This window comes from Apium graveolens, chromosome 5 (assembly GCF_009905375.1).
Source record: "Apium graveolens cultivar Ventura chromosome 5, ASM990537v1, whole genome shotgun sequence".
NCBI lineage: Eukaryota > Viridiplantae > Streptophyta > Magnoliopsida > Apiales > Apiaceae > Apium > Apium graveolens.
Genome location: NC_133651.1, coordinates 106,678,537 through 106,694,273, shown reverse-complemented (window position 1 = coordinate 106,694,273; position 15,737 = coordinate 106,678,537). Strand labels below are relative to the sequence as shown.

Below are 15,737 nucleotides of genomic sequence, written 5' to 3'. Positions count from 1 at the left end.
TCTCACTCAGGCATTAGGAACAGCATTTAGAGCCATAGGTGTTGACATTCGGTGTCCAGTATTTGGTGAGGACTCCGTGTATCCACCTCCAGACACGCCTGACACTCCACCCATTGGGGGTGAGGATCCTGATTCCGAGTAGGTATGCCTGATTCCTTACTATTACCTTCACTGAGGACAGTGAAAATTTTAAGTTTGGGGGTAGTATTTGAAAGAATATATTTTGTGTGAGTCGCATATAGTTTGCATATTCATGATAGTTTAGTGCATATAGTTGCATATTTTGCCATGTATTTTTTTTATTTTATTTTTATAGTTTTTATGATAGTTTGTTCATATAGTTCATGCATTTGCATAATAACATGATCCCTTAGATGATTTTTCGTATTGATTTGTGATATTGATGCTAGTGTAGTGATCTCGTATTTGGTGATGTTAAGTCTTGTCGAATTGATTTGCATGCTAGAAATAATTGTATTTCACTAAGTCTTATAGGTTTCTTGAGTGCTAGGTCATGGTTTGTTTGTTTATCGAAGTTTAATCGCTTATTTATATTTAGAATTTAAGATATTCTCTTAATAATAAAATAACATGGATTTTTAAAATTGGAGAAAATTGGATTTCATTGCTAGTTGTTATGGTTAGGTGTCAAATGGCTAGTAGCCAGCTTATTTTATATGAGTAGTCTAGGGTTGAACGAGATGGAGCGAAACGCACTTGTTCAGAAATTTATGGGAAAAAAACAAGAAAAGAAAAAAAAAGAGAAAAAAATAAGTGTTATGTATAATTGATTACGAGTGGGCTCTTTAGTACTCGAGTTATTAAGTTCTTAGGGGACTTTGTGCCTAGTGACCTAAGGCTTATATAGTCTGAGATCCGCTAACCTAACGCTCGTTACATGCGTACTATTGTATAAGTTTTTTGTTGACCTCACTCATTGCACGGTCAAATAAGCATATTTGTGTTGTTTATGTGTTGTGAATAAAAGCGTGAATCCATATAAAACTCCAATATAAGAATTGAAGTGTTATAAGTTATTTTTAGTCTAGATTTTATTTTATTTATAACCTTGCGATTGTTTTGATGAGTAGTGAGTCATGATTATTGATCTAGTTGCGATAGTATATCTGTAAACAGCTACACACACGCACGTCTCTGGTTGGTAAGTTGATTTATAAGGTTTGATTGATCTTTATGCGAATTACTGCATTTGTTGAGATGTTGCTTGTTGATTGGTTTAGTTATTCTTTGGGGATCGTTGCATTCATGCATTTTTATTTCTTGTTCTTTGAGTCTGTTTATACTTGAGGACAAGCATCGATTCAAGTTTGGGGGTATGTTGAGTGGCATTTATGACACTTTATAACACTCCATTAAGCTTTGAATTGGTGTATTTTTACTCAAGATGTTGGTGTTTTAATGTATTTTCTAGTATTTTTGTATTTCAGGCATTAATCAGGGATTCAGGTGAATTAGCATTGATTTGATGGTAATATGGTGTTAGGATGGTGTCCAAGGAATAAAGGCTCGTGAAGACCAACTCGTTGCAGCAAGAAAAGAAGGCAATTTCAGTTTTTCCAGAAGACAGGCGCGCCCGCGCTGTGCTAGCGTGCGCCCGCGCCAGAGAAGCAGAATGTCAGCGCGCCCGCGCTGATGAAGCGCGCGGCCGCGCCATGTCGGGAATCTAGTTTCATGTTTCAATTAGAAGACTGTTTTTCTGGGTTTTTGGATTAATTGGGGTGCTATTTAAAGACAATAAAAAGACATTTTTTATAACGGAGCTTGAGGAGAAGACCTATAGCACAATTCAACGAAAGCGAAGAAGATCTAGTTTATTTTTGTGAATCTTTGTTCTAAGTTATAATCTTGGATGATCATTTCTTGTTTTGTTGAACCTAATACTCTGGATTACGTACTTTGTTAATTATTTATTTATAAAGACTACGTTTATTACACCATGCTTTCATCGGAACCCACGTTGATGATGAGTTCGATTATGGGCTAATCGTTATCGTGGGGTTCTAGCGGATTTATTTATGGATTTCTTTAGTTGATTTGTTTCGACGCCTTAGCGTGTGATGATTGTATGATAACCTAGTTTTGGTTGTGCTTATTCATCTTATGAGCGTCGCGAACTTATAAGATAGCGTGTTAATTCTTAATGAAGCGACAGTGAATTTAAGGATTTAGAACTTGCCATGCTAGCATAGGTTCATGTGTTATTGTTATGCATGATTCGTAGGTAATTTTAACCATCTTATTTGCCCTATGTAATCACGATAGATAACTTGTGCATTAAACCGTTATGTTGTCAAATTCTATAGACATATAGGGTCTCAATATAATTGGTGTCTATTCAGCATCTATCTCTTTTGTGGATGTCTGGTAGTATGGTATGCTTACAACAAAAGTTGGCGTTTATCAGTTTCGTGTTATCTGATTAGTGTCATCACCATTACATGTTAAGGTTAAGAACGAAAAGGCTATTGAATGAAGTACTTAATTAAGTTAGAATCCCATATTTGTGTCATATATTATTCAACTCTCTTTAATCTCTTTAGTTAATGTTCTCTAGTATAATTCTCAATAGTTAATCGTAGTATAATCAAAACCCAAATTATTATCCGTCTTAGCATTGAATAATAGCCATATCATTGTTGCATAAGTGCATAAATCACAAGTTAACATAAACCAGTCTCTGTGGAAACGAACTAGAAATAATTCTATATTACTTGCGATCGCGTATACTTGCGTGAAATATTAGCGCGTGTTTAGCGACTAACAGTTGTAGAACACGTAAATATTCAACTTGCTGAATATTATTGATATAACACCATAACACACGTTTATATCATTTAGTTTATTATTTTAGTATTTAAATTATTAGAAATATAAATCCTAAACCATTGTATTGGATTGTAATATAAAGTTAGGATTTTGGATTGCAGAACTCCACAAAAAATAGGGACTTTATGTATATGATTACTTATAATAACCATATCAAATTGAATAATATAAAATTTAGGATTTCTCTCACAACTATTTGAATATAAATATATTTTTAATTAAATAATGTAATAAATAAGCTTTTTTTTATGAAGAAGCATAAAATGTCTTACCATTTTCAAATAACATGTTAATGAAAGTTCTTAATTTTACTTTATAGTTGTAATTTAATTTTTTTTTAAAGATAATGAAAAAATAGGATTTTAGGAGCAGCTTTTTATAAATCCACCAGAATTGAATAACATTTTAAACATAATTTTTTTAAAGTGAAACATTAATAAATAAATCGATTTAGTATATTTTCGTATTTTTAACGGAGCTTGTGACATCTCATGTCAAATTTTGAATACATTTAAATATTGGGTCAAGTTCCAGATGTAATAATGTAAACCAGTAAGTTAGTAATTTTGATACATAATATCAATTGACTTGATCGCATAAAAAACTCAAAATATTAATTTTGATTAATATGAGATATTATCAAATTTATCTATATTGGTAAGATATTCTCGTCGAACTCGTAATTTAAATTTATTAAACCTAGATAGTGATGATGTATTTCCGGTTAGGTCATGTAGTCAAATTTCAAGTATTTTTTCAAATGGGTAAAATTCTGATTTTGAAACTAGTAATTTTGAAACATATTATCAATTGACTAGATTCTACAAAGACCTCAAAGATATAAATTTTTACCAACATAAGATATCACAAAACGTTTTTTTGTTGGTAAGATTTTCTAGTCGAACTCGTAATTTAAATTAAACCCAGGTAGTGACGTTGCATTTAAGGCAGGTCATGTAGTCAAATTTCGAGTGTTTTTTAAAAAATAGGTCAAGTTCTAATTTTGAATTCGAAATAAATCGAAATACGCTAATTATAACTTATTTAAATATGCAGTATACATATATATTATTTATATAAGTGTATCTCTTTTCAAACATCTAAAAAGATTATTTATATGTACAATTTATTTTTTTATTAAATATATATATATTAAAAATATATGAGACATATTTTTCAAATTAAAAATTCTTTAATAAATGAGGGAATGATCCGTTTATGTACTATACTTAACTTTATACCTCAAATTCAATTGTTCAAAACTAACTATACAAATATTTTGGTAATCATGTTTAAAGTTAAATAAATTTTCGCTATTTACGACACTCACATCACATATTATGTATATGATAAAAAACTTAAGTAATAGTATGGTGTAGTGGTAAGGCGATGTGCTTGTGAATGTAAAGACTTCGGTTCAATTTTCCTAAGTACAGGATAAATTAGTCATTTCAATGAGATTTTTTAAGGGTAAAAAATCAAAATACCCACCATTTGGGGGGTTGTTGCCCAAAATACCATTTGGCGGGAGGGAGTGCCCATTTTACCCGCGAAATACGCATTACCATCATGCGCATTCCTTTTTTAAAAAAAATTGCAAAGAATACGCATGTCTCAGTAAACAGTGAATACGCATGTCAGACATGCGTATTCTTTGCAAAAAATTTAAAAAAAGGAATACGCATCTGTAGAATGCGCAGTTCGTCAGTATTTTGGACAGTGCTTCCGCCGGGGGTATTCTGGGCAATTGAAGCGTGGTGTATTTTGGGCATTCTTTCACTTTTTAATCTCATCACCATGTTCTCTTGTTATATATAGAAGAGATATAATATCATAAAGTTATATTATTTATTAGTCAATAATCAATATAATATTTTTTTCTATTTAATAATATAAAAATTTGAGAAAATTACAAAAATACATATGCGAGACGTCATCCCTCATGTTCTCCTTTACCATAACATATAACATATATAATTTGTAATATACTTATATAACGATTTTAAAAAATATTGAGAAAATATATTTATAGATACTTGTATTTATAATATTTCATAGGCTAAAAATTAAAAGTAAATTTTAGGGAAAATATAATATGATAGATTGATTTTAAGAAAAATAGGAAAAATGATAATAAAAAAAAATTAGAAAAATATGAAGATGGTAAGTTGATTTAGATAGAATGTAAAAGTTTTAGAAAAATATTATGATGACAAAGTTGATTTTAAAAATATTAATGGAATATGTTGTATAAACTTTAGGAGAATAGTATGAATGATGATAAATATTTTTATAAATATTCGTAATTATAATATTTCAGAGGTTAAAAATTCGAATATAGTAAGTTAATTATAGGAGAAACAAGAGAAATTGTAGTTAATCGAAATTTATGAGAATATTAAGATAGTAAGTTAATTTAAATAGAAAGTAGAAGTTTTAGGAGAATATAATGATAAATTGATTTCAAAAATTTTAATGAAAGATTTTATAGAAATTTTAGGAGAATATTACGGATGATGATAATATATTTATGAGAATACAAGTTAATTATAATTTTTGATATTTATTAACTCAAAAAATTAAGAAGATTAAAAATACAGAACGAGTCGATTTGAGATAACACCTAAACACTCTCGTCTAGGTATATTGATGATTGATGGATTGTAACTACAAATCTCCTTGTTTTCTGAGACCACGTTCTTGATCAAGAACTTCTGTAAACTGATTTATCCATTTCATCGCCTAAATATTATAACAAAACTTCAAAAATTAACAAATTGTATATTACATATATCAAAGTCAACTTAACAACAAATCACTGCTCGCGAGTGCCAAGCAAAATTACAGTCTGGCATTTTGTTCAAATGATGATGACGTACCCAGCAAAAGAGTATTCAAATATATTGACTAACAAATACAGGCCGATTCTAATTAGCCATACGAAAACATATTAACTTCAAGTCAATTACTTCTGAGATATAGGCAGGTGTATAAAAATCCGTCAACCATCATAAGTATCCCACAAAAAATTGAGAAACGAGTAGGTTCCTGTTTTTTTGGTTCTCCATGCTGTATGTGAATATTCCTTTAACAATTTGACAATTCAAAGACCTGGGAAATGCACCTACATGCTCGTAGAATTCTTAGATATCCAACTCTAAGACTCTGAAAAGCAGCTTTAACTTCAGCTAAAAGTTGCTCCGAACAGAACTTTTGTTTTTCATGAGCAGGAGCTTCCATTTTAAGGGGAATAATTTCTGAGGGATAGACTCCTCTATTCAAATTTAAAGAAAAATGTTAAAGTATATGGATTAATGTGCATGAATATTCCAACACCAAGTGGAACAGAGAGGTACAGATATTATAGCAATTGTTGATCATGCAACAGAAGTGAAATTAAACATCAAGCCTATAGTCCAAGGGTACAATACTACAATTATATCTGATTATTTAAAATCAGTCAAGCATCCTATACAATCTGAGAAATCCAAACATGTTACCTACTCAGAAAGACTGTTGATTATTGAAGTAAGTTGAGGTAACAACATCATTTGTACAGCCTTGACAAACACATGAAGATAGTTTAAAGTTAGATTTAGGACCAATCAATCCCTGATCCACAAAACCTCAACTTAAACAAATAAATATTTTCCAAACTCGCCATATATTTAGGCAATAGTAGTTAAAAGATAGAACACTGGGTAGATATTTATGTCTATACTATAAGTAAGGCTTAGGAGTCCTGCATCAATGCACTCACTGTAACACAAGAAACTTTATTCTTTGGCAGAGACTAACTTGGAGTATTGCTGCTTATCATTTGGAGCATTTCAGCTAACCATAGAATAATCTACACAGTACACACACTGAAAGTTTCTCTATAATTAACCTAAATATCAGCTATGTTATCCAGACTCCAATGGAAGGGTTAAAAATAGAAACGTATTCAAGGTCTGGCTCGGTTCTGTTATTAAAATTGTTCATATTTTGGGCCCAAATATAGTACTGGGTATCCATACCATGTCAGAGTGTCCAACACTGGTATTTTAGGTGAAATAAAATAACGAGTCAAGGTAGCAATTATAATTTAATGTCAGTCACTATAAACACTCCTTCCCCGACTCCTAAACCAACTCCGATTCAGAAACAAGAAATTAAAGAATACAAATAATGAAATAAGTTATTTGCAGTGAACACATAGGGGGGCATAGAAAATGACACAAAGAACATACTAAATAACAAGAAACATGAAGCAATTACTAAAATCTTGCAGGAACATTTGATAGGCTCAAGGACCAAGGTAAATAATTAATTTAACAGCGGAGAATAGAAACAATTATTTTTGCAAGTAAGGTTATATAAATACCTTTTTAAACAGGACAGGTCGAAAGTAAAAATTGCTCTTTTACCGCTTTTAAGATTAATGAAATGAAGCTGCAAATTAAGTTGTTCAACTGCACAAAAAACCGAAAGTTAATTACAATTGCACGTAGAACGCAACTAATATAAGAGAAATTATGAACACTAATTTGCTTTAAGGCACGAGAGGTTCAGCCTCTCGCATTAGCACACATATGGGGGAAGAATTAGAAAACTAGTACAACATTTCAACTGAAGATACTCCTAAGCCCCATACACCAACACAGACTCACACAGGTACCATCACAATATCAAAGATTCTCATAGTTAGCATTGAAGTCTATCATTCTCATATTTAGCATTGAAGTCTATCAAAGGACAAAGGTTATTATTTATATTAATGTGAGAATGTCACAAGATTATTGTTTTACTTAAGTTCATAAGATAACTCAACTTAATATTTACACAAACTTGTTTGCATACTGCAAATATACATGCATTTGCATGTTAGAAAAAGAAGATTTAGTCTTTGCATGTACGCATTCAAAACAGTGAGTCTACCTTGACAAAAGGAGACTAAATATGTTAGTCTACCACATAATATATGAAAGTGAAACAAATGGTAGACTAAATAGTACATTCAGAGGAGACTAAATATGTTAGATAAGAACAAAAGGCTTAAAAACTGTAAAAGTGCTGAAGTAAGATTCTTTAACATAATATATGAAGCCTTTGGCCATTAGTGACTCTCACACCTTAAATTGACAGTGCCGGCCAGTCACAACTAACTACGATAATTATAAGTTATAAAATGAAAGCTCTCTGTACATGTATACAACATCAGATTAAACAAGGGATAAGTTACGACTCTGTAATCTAAGCAAGATAAAAAATGGTAGGCATCCTTTTCTCGTGGGTTGATTGGGTGTCAGTATCACAAATTTAAGAGCACAGCAGCGAGAAGATACATTAAGTGAAGTACATTTACCCGACTCAGAGCAGAATGTAGACTGAATGAGATTACGAAGTTCTAACCGTGCTAACTGTACCTCCTCTACCACATCTAACATATTACCTAGAATTAAGCAGCTTATCTGCACAAAACAGCAAGAAAAAATCACACCATGGTTCAAGCTATATACTTTTTCGAATTCGCAAGATGTGTTTAAAAAGTAATCAAGTACTTGGCTTTTTCTAATATCTTAGTTCAAGCTTCACTCTGGCTTTACAGTTTAGGTTGTAACAATAACGTATGAACACACTCGAAAGCAGTAGAAGTAGATTAGGGACCCATCATTTAAATTCGAAGTAATAAACCGCAGGTGAGGTAAGGAGAGGATGATAAAGCAATTTACCAGATATTAAATACATAGCTGATCATAATACGAATGTTTTCATTTTATGAGTTCTATTCTGGTTTTGGCTTATATATCAGCTGCTTGTAAGCTGTTTTCTGGAGCAGAAACAGTGTCTTCTGGGTATTACAGTTCTAGATTCAAATCTTTAGAGGCGGTTGCAGAAAAATTCTCAGGAAAAGCAGCTCAGGAAATCGAAGCCAAATTTTTGTAAGCTCAATATTAGGCATTAGTAAGTGCAGAGAAAATAAGGGACAACGTCCAAGAAGTGAAGGAATACAAAACATTTTCTAAACTCACTTGTGTTTCCTCTGCCAAACTTCTAGAACTTACATACTTCCTTGTGGGCTCAGCATCAAAGACATACGCAAATGCAGTGCGAGCATCCACACCTGGTAAATCCTATGAACAAAGAAAACACAGCATGAAGTACTTGAACTAAAATTTTTATCAGACAGATTCGTAACAAAATGACTTTCATTACCTTGACGATGTTTGTACTGTTCAGCTCATAGGACATAGAAAGGACTGAAAGTGGACGAAATGTAACATGTAACCTGATATCAAAAGGGGAAAATAGCAGCAAGCAAAATCCAGATCAGGACAAGGTTGGCTTTGAATGAAAACAAATTAAACTTTCGCAAGTCACCTCTGGGTGATAAAACCGAGGTACTTTAGAACAATATTGCAATGTCCATTCCTATTTTCCAAATGGAAAATGTTCCACATCTGAAAGGAAAGAAGGATGTTTATCAGAACACATGCAAAATTTTAATTGCATTTTCCCATTAAAAGCATAATTACAGACCTGCATATCTAAGCGTAGAGACCGGCAACACGCTTTCTTTGTCAAATAGTCATTGACCAATACAACAGCTTCGGCAGAATCTGGTTTTCCTTCGATCTTACAACGCATGAGTAATGATTCTGTTAACTTTGTAATTCTTCTCTCTAAAACTTCTAAAACCTGCCTCAAGGCAGTAACGTCGTCGTGGGCAGATTGAAGCTGTATGAATCACAAACATCTAAGAATTCAAATACACTACAATTTCATGTTCAGCCTGCTATTGTAGAGATTATAAGCATATAGCATCTCATACTTAAGTAAAACAACTGGTTCCTCTAACATCTCATTAGACAACTAAATACATCGGAAGGAAGATGATTCACGTTCTCAATAGAACATAGTACAAACTGTAACGGCAAGAGTACAGAACAAATTTTCATTGCAGAACTTTCGATCTTATAGGTTAAGGATGTATACATTATACATAGTAGGTTTATGGAACTTGGCTGGAACTGGAAGTGTCCAACATGAGTCATGTTGAAGTGTCTGGCTAAAGCAGCTAAACCAGTCTGGCCACCGGCTTTTGTTAAAGTAGCTGGTCCGCTTCCAACAAGTATGACATACCAATATAGCGATCACAACAGTTCAATAGTTCATATTGCAAGCTAGTTACCCGCCATTGACTTTTATGTTCATTTTTACCATATAAAACCTGGTCACCATATTTTATCATGACAATTTTTAACACCTAAATTTTTAATACGTTAAAAATCTAATTCTAAGTGGTCTGAGCCACTGCTAACTGAAACAGATACCAGTTCCTACTCTAGAAACAACACATCAGTGGTATAATAATGCTGTTTTATAGTACATACAAGTTCAGAAAATTACACCAACCAATATACTAGTCGCAAGTCAAGTACCGCGAGTAACAACACAAAGATCCTTCCAACCATTTTGCAAAACAAAATTCAAAACATTGTATTCACAAGAATTACTTATTAAGCTTTATAACTATGTCCTTACTAAATTTGGACTATTATGATCACGCATGCCATTCACGCTTAACTTACCAATCGAATATTTTCTAATTGTATGTATGAAAGCTATATAATATCTCCACAACGGTATATTTCCCATGACTACCCGAGACACTACTTATTTATGTTATTTGAACCTAATAGAAGTTTTTATTGGATCTAGTTTCTGCTCAGAGCTATATTTTTGATGTCGAACTTTTCATCTTTCCTAAACATCACCAACAGATGTTTTATGCAAAAGGAAACAGAGAAGATAAAAATGAAGCATGGGTGTGATCGTCACTTTTAAACGTCTCAAGTATATATTCATGTACCTGTCTGTCATGTAAACATTGGGAATGCATATCAGCTTGTATATGTAAAGCTTTCTGAGGGTGAAGCATTAAATGATTGGACCTCAACATTTCACACTCCTGTACTCGAGACCTCACTATTTGAACTCTTTTCTGAAAATGAAAGAAAATTAGGATTTTGTATAATTAGCTGTAAGCAGAAGCCTTAAGCATGGATAAATATGTACCAGTGATATATCCCGCTTTACACGCATCAGCTGCAATTTTGCTTTCTCTTGAACGAGCTTATGTAAAAGTAATTTAGCTTCAGCTACTCTGCACCAATATTTACTCAAGATGTATATTTGATTTAGAAAAACATTGCAAGGATTTAGATCATCTGTATCCGTTGTACTAAGACACGGGCATTACCTTGTGTCCAGACGATTATTCAAAGGGTTGTGTTTTTTCTGTAGAAACAACAGATGAACTAAGTCTCAGGCTGTCAGCCTTTTAGGTAATATGAACAACATTACAAATGCATTATTCTACTTGAGACTATGTGACTTTCACAAGCTTCTTTTGTTTCCAAATAATATAAAGCTCAGGAAATATGCAAACCTGAGACTGCATGTCAGCACAAAGCATTTTATATTTTTGTTTCCTCAGAAGGCCAACCAAAACATCTTCCAGCACATCAATCTACGTTGCATGAAGATGATCCATAAGAAAGCGAAAAGGAGCTAGGAGTTTATATATGGAACATTAAGAGAAAAATTTAGCAAATTGAGAACTTCAATTTAAAAAAAAAAATATCAAGCATATAAAAAAGTTAAACCGATTGTAAACTGAGCTCATCAGCTGGCAGAGAAAGCAAATTCTTTGTAACTTCTGAAGTTTTCGACTGAATCTGCACAAGTAAAAATAAACAACTAATTACATCACACAATGAAAGGAGGGTGCGAATTGCGATGGTGAGGAAAAAATCTACTTGGTGTGTAAGAAAATTATATAGCACCCTCATGTATGGTAAAGGTACGTACTTCAACCCAATGCTTAAATACATGACCAGTTGTAGATCCTTCCCCAACACCACCATTAAGAGATTCTGGATCATGACAACCTATACAAAGTTTCGGGCTCTTCTGAGACTTTGTGTTCTCATCTTGAAGTGTTACTCCTTCGTTACTTCTTTTACGTGTAGAGTTCTCAATATTAGTCGTAAGTTGATTGAGACTGGGAGATAGTTTTCCTAATACTGATATAGGATAGATACTGTAGCTTTTAATCATGTTTTGTCCTTCATTTCCAGAAGGACTTTGAGCAAACAATTTTCCCAGATTCTGAAAGCCAGATAATGTAAATTAAAAAGAAAACAAAAATATTATACTTACATAAGTAGCATCATAATTCATTTAGCAAAATCAGTCATAAACCAGAAATTGGTGGGTACTACAAGTACGGTGCATCCCCACCAAAATCTTAAGAAACCTGGCGAGATATCAATTTTCAAGTTGGTAATGCTCAAGAATGAATTCAAGTAACTAAAACCACAATTAAGGGAGGTTCACAGTACAGACCTTCCTAATGGACGGATCATTTGCACTTTTTTGTGAAAATGAAACATTAGAGCTACAAAAAGCAACTTCTCCACCATCCTCGGCCATATCATTTCTTGCATTCGTTTGTCCTCTTTCAGTTTCAGATTCTTTATTAGGTGTTCTAGATTGGATGATGTGGGACGCTCGATGTTCCAAAGGGGTAGAATACTTCTTAATGGTTCCAAAGTTACCTTGATAATCAGGTAGATTGATGTTTCCATCACCTAGGTTTTCAGCTACAGGTGAGCCTTTCGAATGATTGCTATGGATAATGCCTACGCAAGATTGTGCTCTACCATATCGTGACAAAGATTCATTATTATCTACTGTTGCAGCCAAAAAACTTGCATTAACAGCATCTCCTCTGAGGGCACACTCTTCCTCAGATTGAGTTCCTCGATATGTTGGCACAGTTGATAAATTCCCTTCTAAATTTTTCACCACAGAAGATATTAACTTGTGTGGTGTATCAATTGCTTCCTTACCTTCCATGCACTCAAGAGTAACCCCCATCATCGAGGCATCACTTCCATAAGTAACCAACTTCACTTCACGGGGATCTTCTGATGACAAGATATGTGGCTCACTTAGTTCAGGCGGGCAGATAGATTGAGGTAGCAAAGTCACTGAGCATGATTCTTTAGTTTGTTGATCTGCAGATGGCTTCACAGTGGAAACATTATACGGAGATCTGCTAGTTTTTAATGCACTCTTGAGTGCTTTAGAAGACACTACACTTTTGATGTCCTTTGGAGTCTCAATCTTGTTATCCTGCTTCCAATCTCCTTTCTCCTTAATGGCAGTTTCAGTACGATTCCCATCCGCATCTTTGACATGGGTCAGCACACCCCCTACTGGAGTCCTGGGAAGGTAATGTAATGGTCTCAGATTAGAACTACCAATTTTAGCACTTAATGTACCAGAGAAAGGAGAAGCATGAAGTAATTCTAGTTTAGAAATGCTTTTCTGGATGGAAGATGCACTCGCTTTATGCATTCTGTCATTGCTACCCACGAAGCAATTAGCTTGTTTTTGGGGAGGAGTCACGTGCCAGGGAGATCCGGAAAGATTAACACTATTGTCACCTATCTGCCTTTGCTTAGGGGACAAAGAGTTTACAGAACGGATCAGTGGAGAGTTCCATGCCTGCAGTTCAAACCCACCCAGTTCATGATGTTTGGTATACACATTAGATTGGGTGCCATGGCCAATGGTGGAGATATTTTGCTCGACGGAAACTATATCAGTGGGATTATTTCTATCATATTCATTATTTCCCACCAGTTCTGTGTATTCTTTACCATCTACATTACTATGAGCAAACCCTTGACTGCTAGTTGGAGGAAGCTCACTTTTGATGTTTCTTGGTGATTTTATATGGCTACTATCACCAGAAGCATGCAAATCCTTGCTGGTCTGTGCCAAGAGCTCATCCAACCCAGGGGAGAGTCCCCCATAATTGTATCGACGAGAAATTTCTCCAACAAGACTCATATCATTTGAATCGCTGTTACATCTTGATTTTGCAGGAGGCGGAGAAGAAGACTGCAGGTTTGGCCTTTTAGCTACAGTCAGCACCATAGTACTTCCTTGATTAATGGGAATAGAATTCTGGGTTGGTGTTTTCTCATCAAAGGTAAGCTGAACCCCTGTTGAAGTCAATAAGTCCCCTCCCGAGTCTGACTTGGCAAGGCTTCGAAAATTCATTGAGAAAGCTGTCGAATCCATAGTAACTTCATGATTATCATCGTAGGGTGTAGAGTCTGACAACCGTCCAGGTCTAATAAAGCTCGCGGACACAGGACCAAAAAAATTCTCTTCTGCTAGAAGAAATTCACCAATTAATACAAATATTAAACACCATCCAGAATATACACTTACGCAAAACAAAAAAATAAATCCCTTTGCAAACACTATGTAAGTAACAGTCAAACACTTTACAAACTAACTAAGATCTGGTAACACTAATTCAAATTGACTCAGATACATATAGTCAATAAGGTCATTATTACTTTAGCCTCACGAATTATACTAATCTCCAAACAAAACATAACATCTATATTTTCACGATTACATCATGTTTAGCTGGAGGAGTTCATCTAATTTAAGCTTATTATCTTGTAATATATAACAACACCAAATAAGTAGCATAATCATTAGGATGCTACACATATTATACTCGACATTTACATAAATCATTAGAACCGCACAACTTAAATTACAAATAGTCATTACGAAATGTACAGCATCATATAATATACTCGGCATTTCCATAGATCAATAGTACTGCACAAATTGAATTACAAATATCACGAAATGCACATCATCATATAATATACTCGGCATTTCCATAGATCGGTAGTATGCAGAAATTAAATTACAACAAGTCAATACAAAATACGGATAAATCCACATCCACAGTAGTAATATTACCATCATTTGAAGTAGCTGAACCAAAACCACTCCCAGACGAAGGAGACTCCAACGGTCGAAAAAACGAAGGACGCGCATCGTCATCGTCATTCTCATCATCATCATCATCATCCTCAACATCATTTCGTAAAATATCGTCGGCGTCAATTGAATTACGATGAAACCCTAGCTCGTCATTAAAAAGCCCTAATTCAGTAGGATTAACATCAGGTAAATTGGTTCTAGGTTCAGTAGGAGTGTCGCTCTCTTCGTCACGGTCGAAAATGTGAATCGATGTGTTCTCAGCGAAGCTGACTCGCCGTGCTCGCTTTTTGTTTACGGCGACTGTTTCTTCTTCGGTTTCGCTGTTACAGTTCATTTCGTTCAATTGGGGTTGTGTGTGTGTCAAATTGATGATTGATTGGTGAATTAGAGCAGCGTCTCTGTGTGTAAATGAGATTGTTGTGTACAGAAAAAGAGTAAAGGGGAAATTTTGTGCGGGAACTCGGGGAGGCTATGCCTGTTTGAATTTTTAATTCTTTTTTTCGTAATTACTATTATGTTCTAAAAATTACCGATTTTATCAATTAATTAGCGAATAATTATTTCAATATGTTGTGTTCATTTAATTTTATAATCTAATTAATTACTGTACTTTTTCCTAAATTTATATATTTAGTTTAATATATTAATTATTTTTATATTTTATTAGATATATCCGATTAATCACCAATTATCTGATTAATCATTAATTGTTCGATTAATCACTAAAAGATTGTTTTATCGAATAATATCGATTTACGTTTTTTAGAATAATGATCTTTGTAAATAAATGATTGCAATTAAATTAGTTTCTTTAATTGAATAGGGTAATGTTTTTTATTTTTTTTGAAAAAAAAATTAATTAGCTACTCTTATAAAAATTGTTAGAACAGGATGCGATGATGTGTACAATTATACTATATTATAATAGCCGGAATAGAGATAATTTGGTTCAATGGTTTGGTTCAACGATAATTCCCTAATTTTGATTATTACAAAAATAGATAAATAGTGTTATATAT

At 33.5% G+C, this 15,737-nt stretch overlaps 1 protein-coding gene across 1 annotated transcript; it reads right to left on the bottom strand.

Annotated features, from left to right (window-relative positions):
- Positions 1-5,594: 5,594 nt before the first annotated feature.
- On the bottom strand, positions 5,595-15,182 carry LOC141724351 (uncharacterized). The gene is made up of 15 exons (XM_074526472.1): positions 14,695-15,182; positions 12,241-14,081; positions 11,704-12,003; positions 11,499-11,570; positions 11,282-11,362; positions 11,093-11,130; positions 10,909-10,996; positions 10,703-10,834; positions 9,370-9,567; positions 9,211-9,290; positions 9,046-9,118; positions 8,862-8,963; positions 8,195-8,300; positions 7,214-7,301; positions 5,595-6,121 (listed from the first exon to the last, which is right to left on the bottom strand). The coding sequence occupies exons 1-15, from the start codon at positions 15,050-15,052 to the stop codon at positions 5,935-5,937; spliced, it is 3,744 nt and encodes a 1,247-aa protein (XP_074382573.1). The 5' UTR covers positions 15,053-15,182; the 3' UTR covers positions 5,595-5,934.
- Between the last annotated feature and the right edge of the window lie 555 nt (positions 15,183-15,737).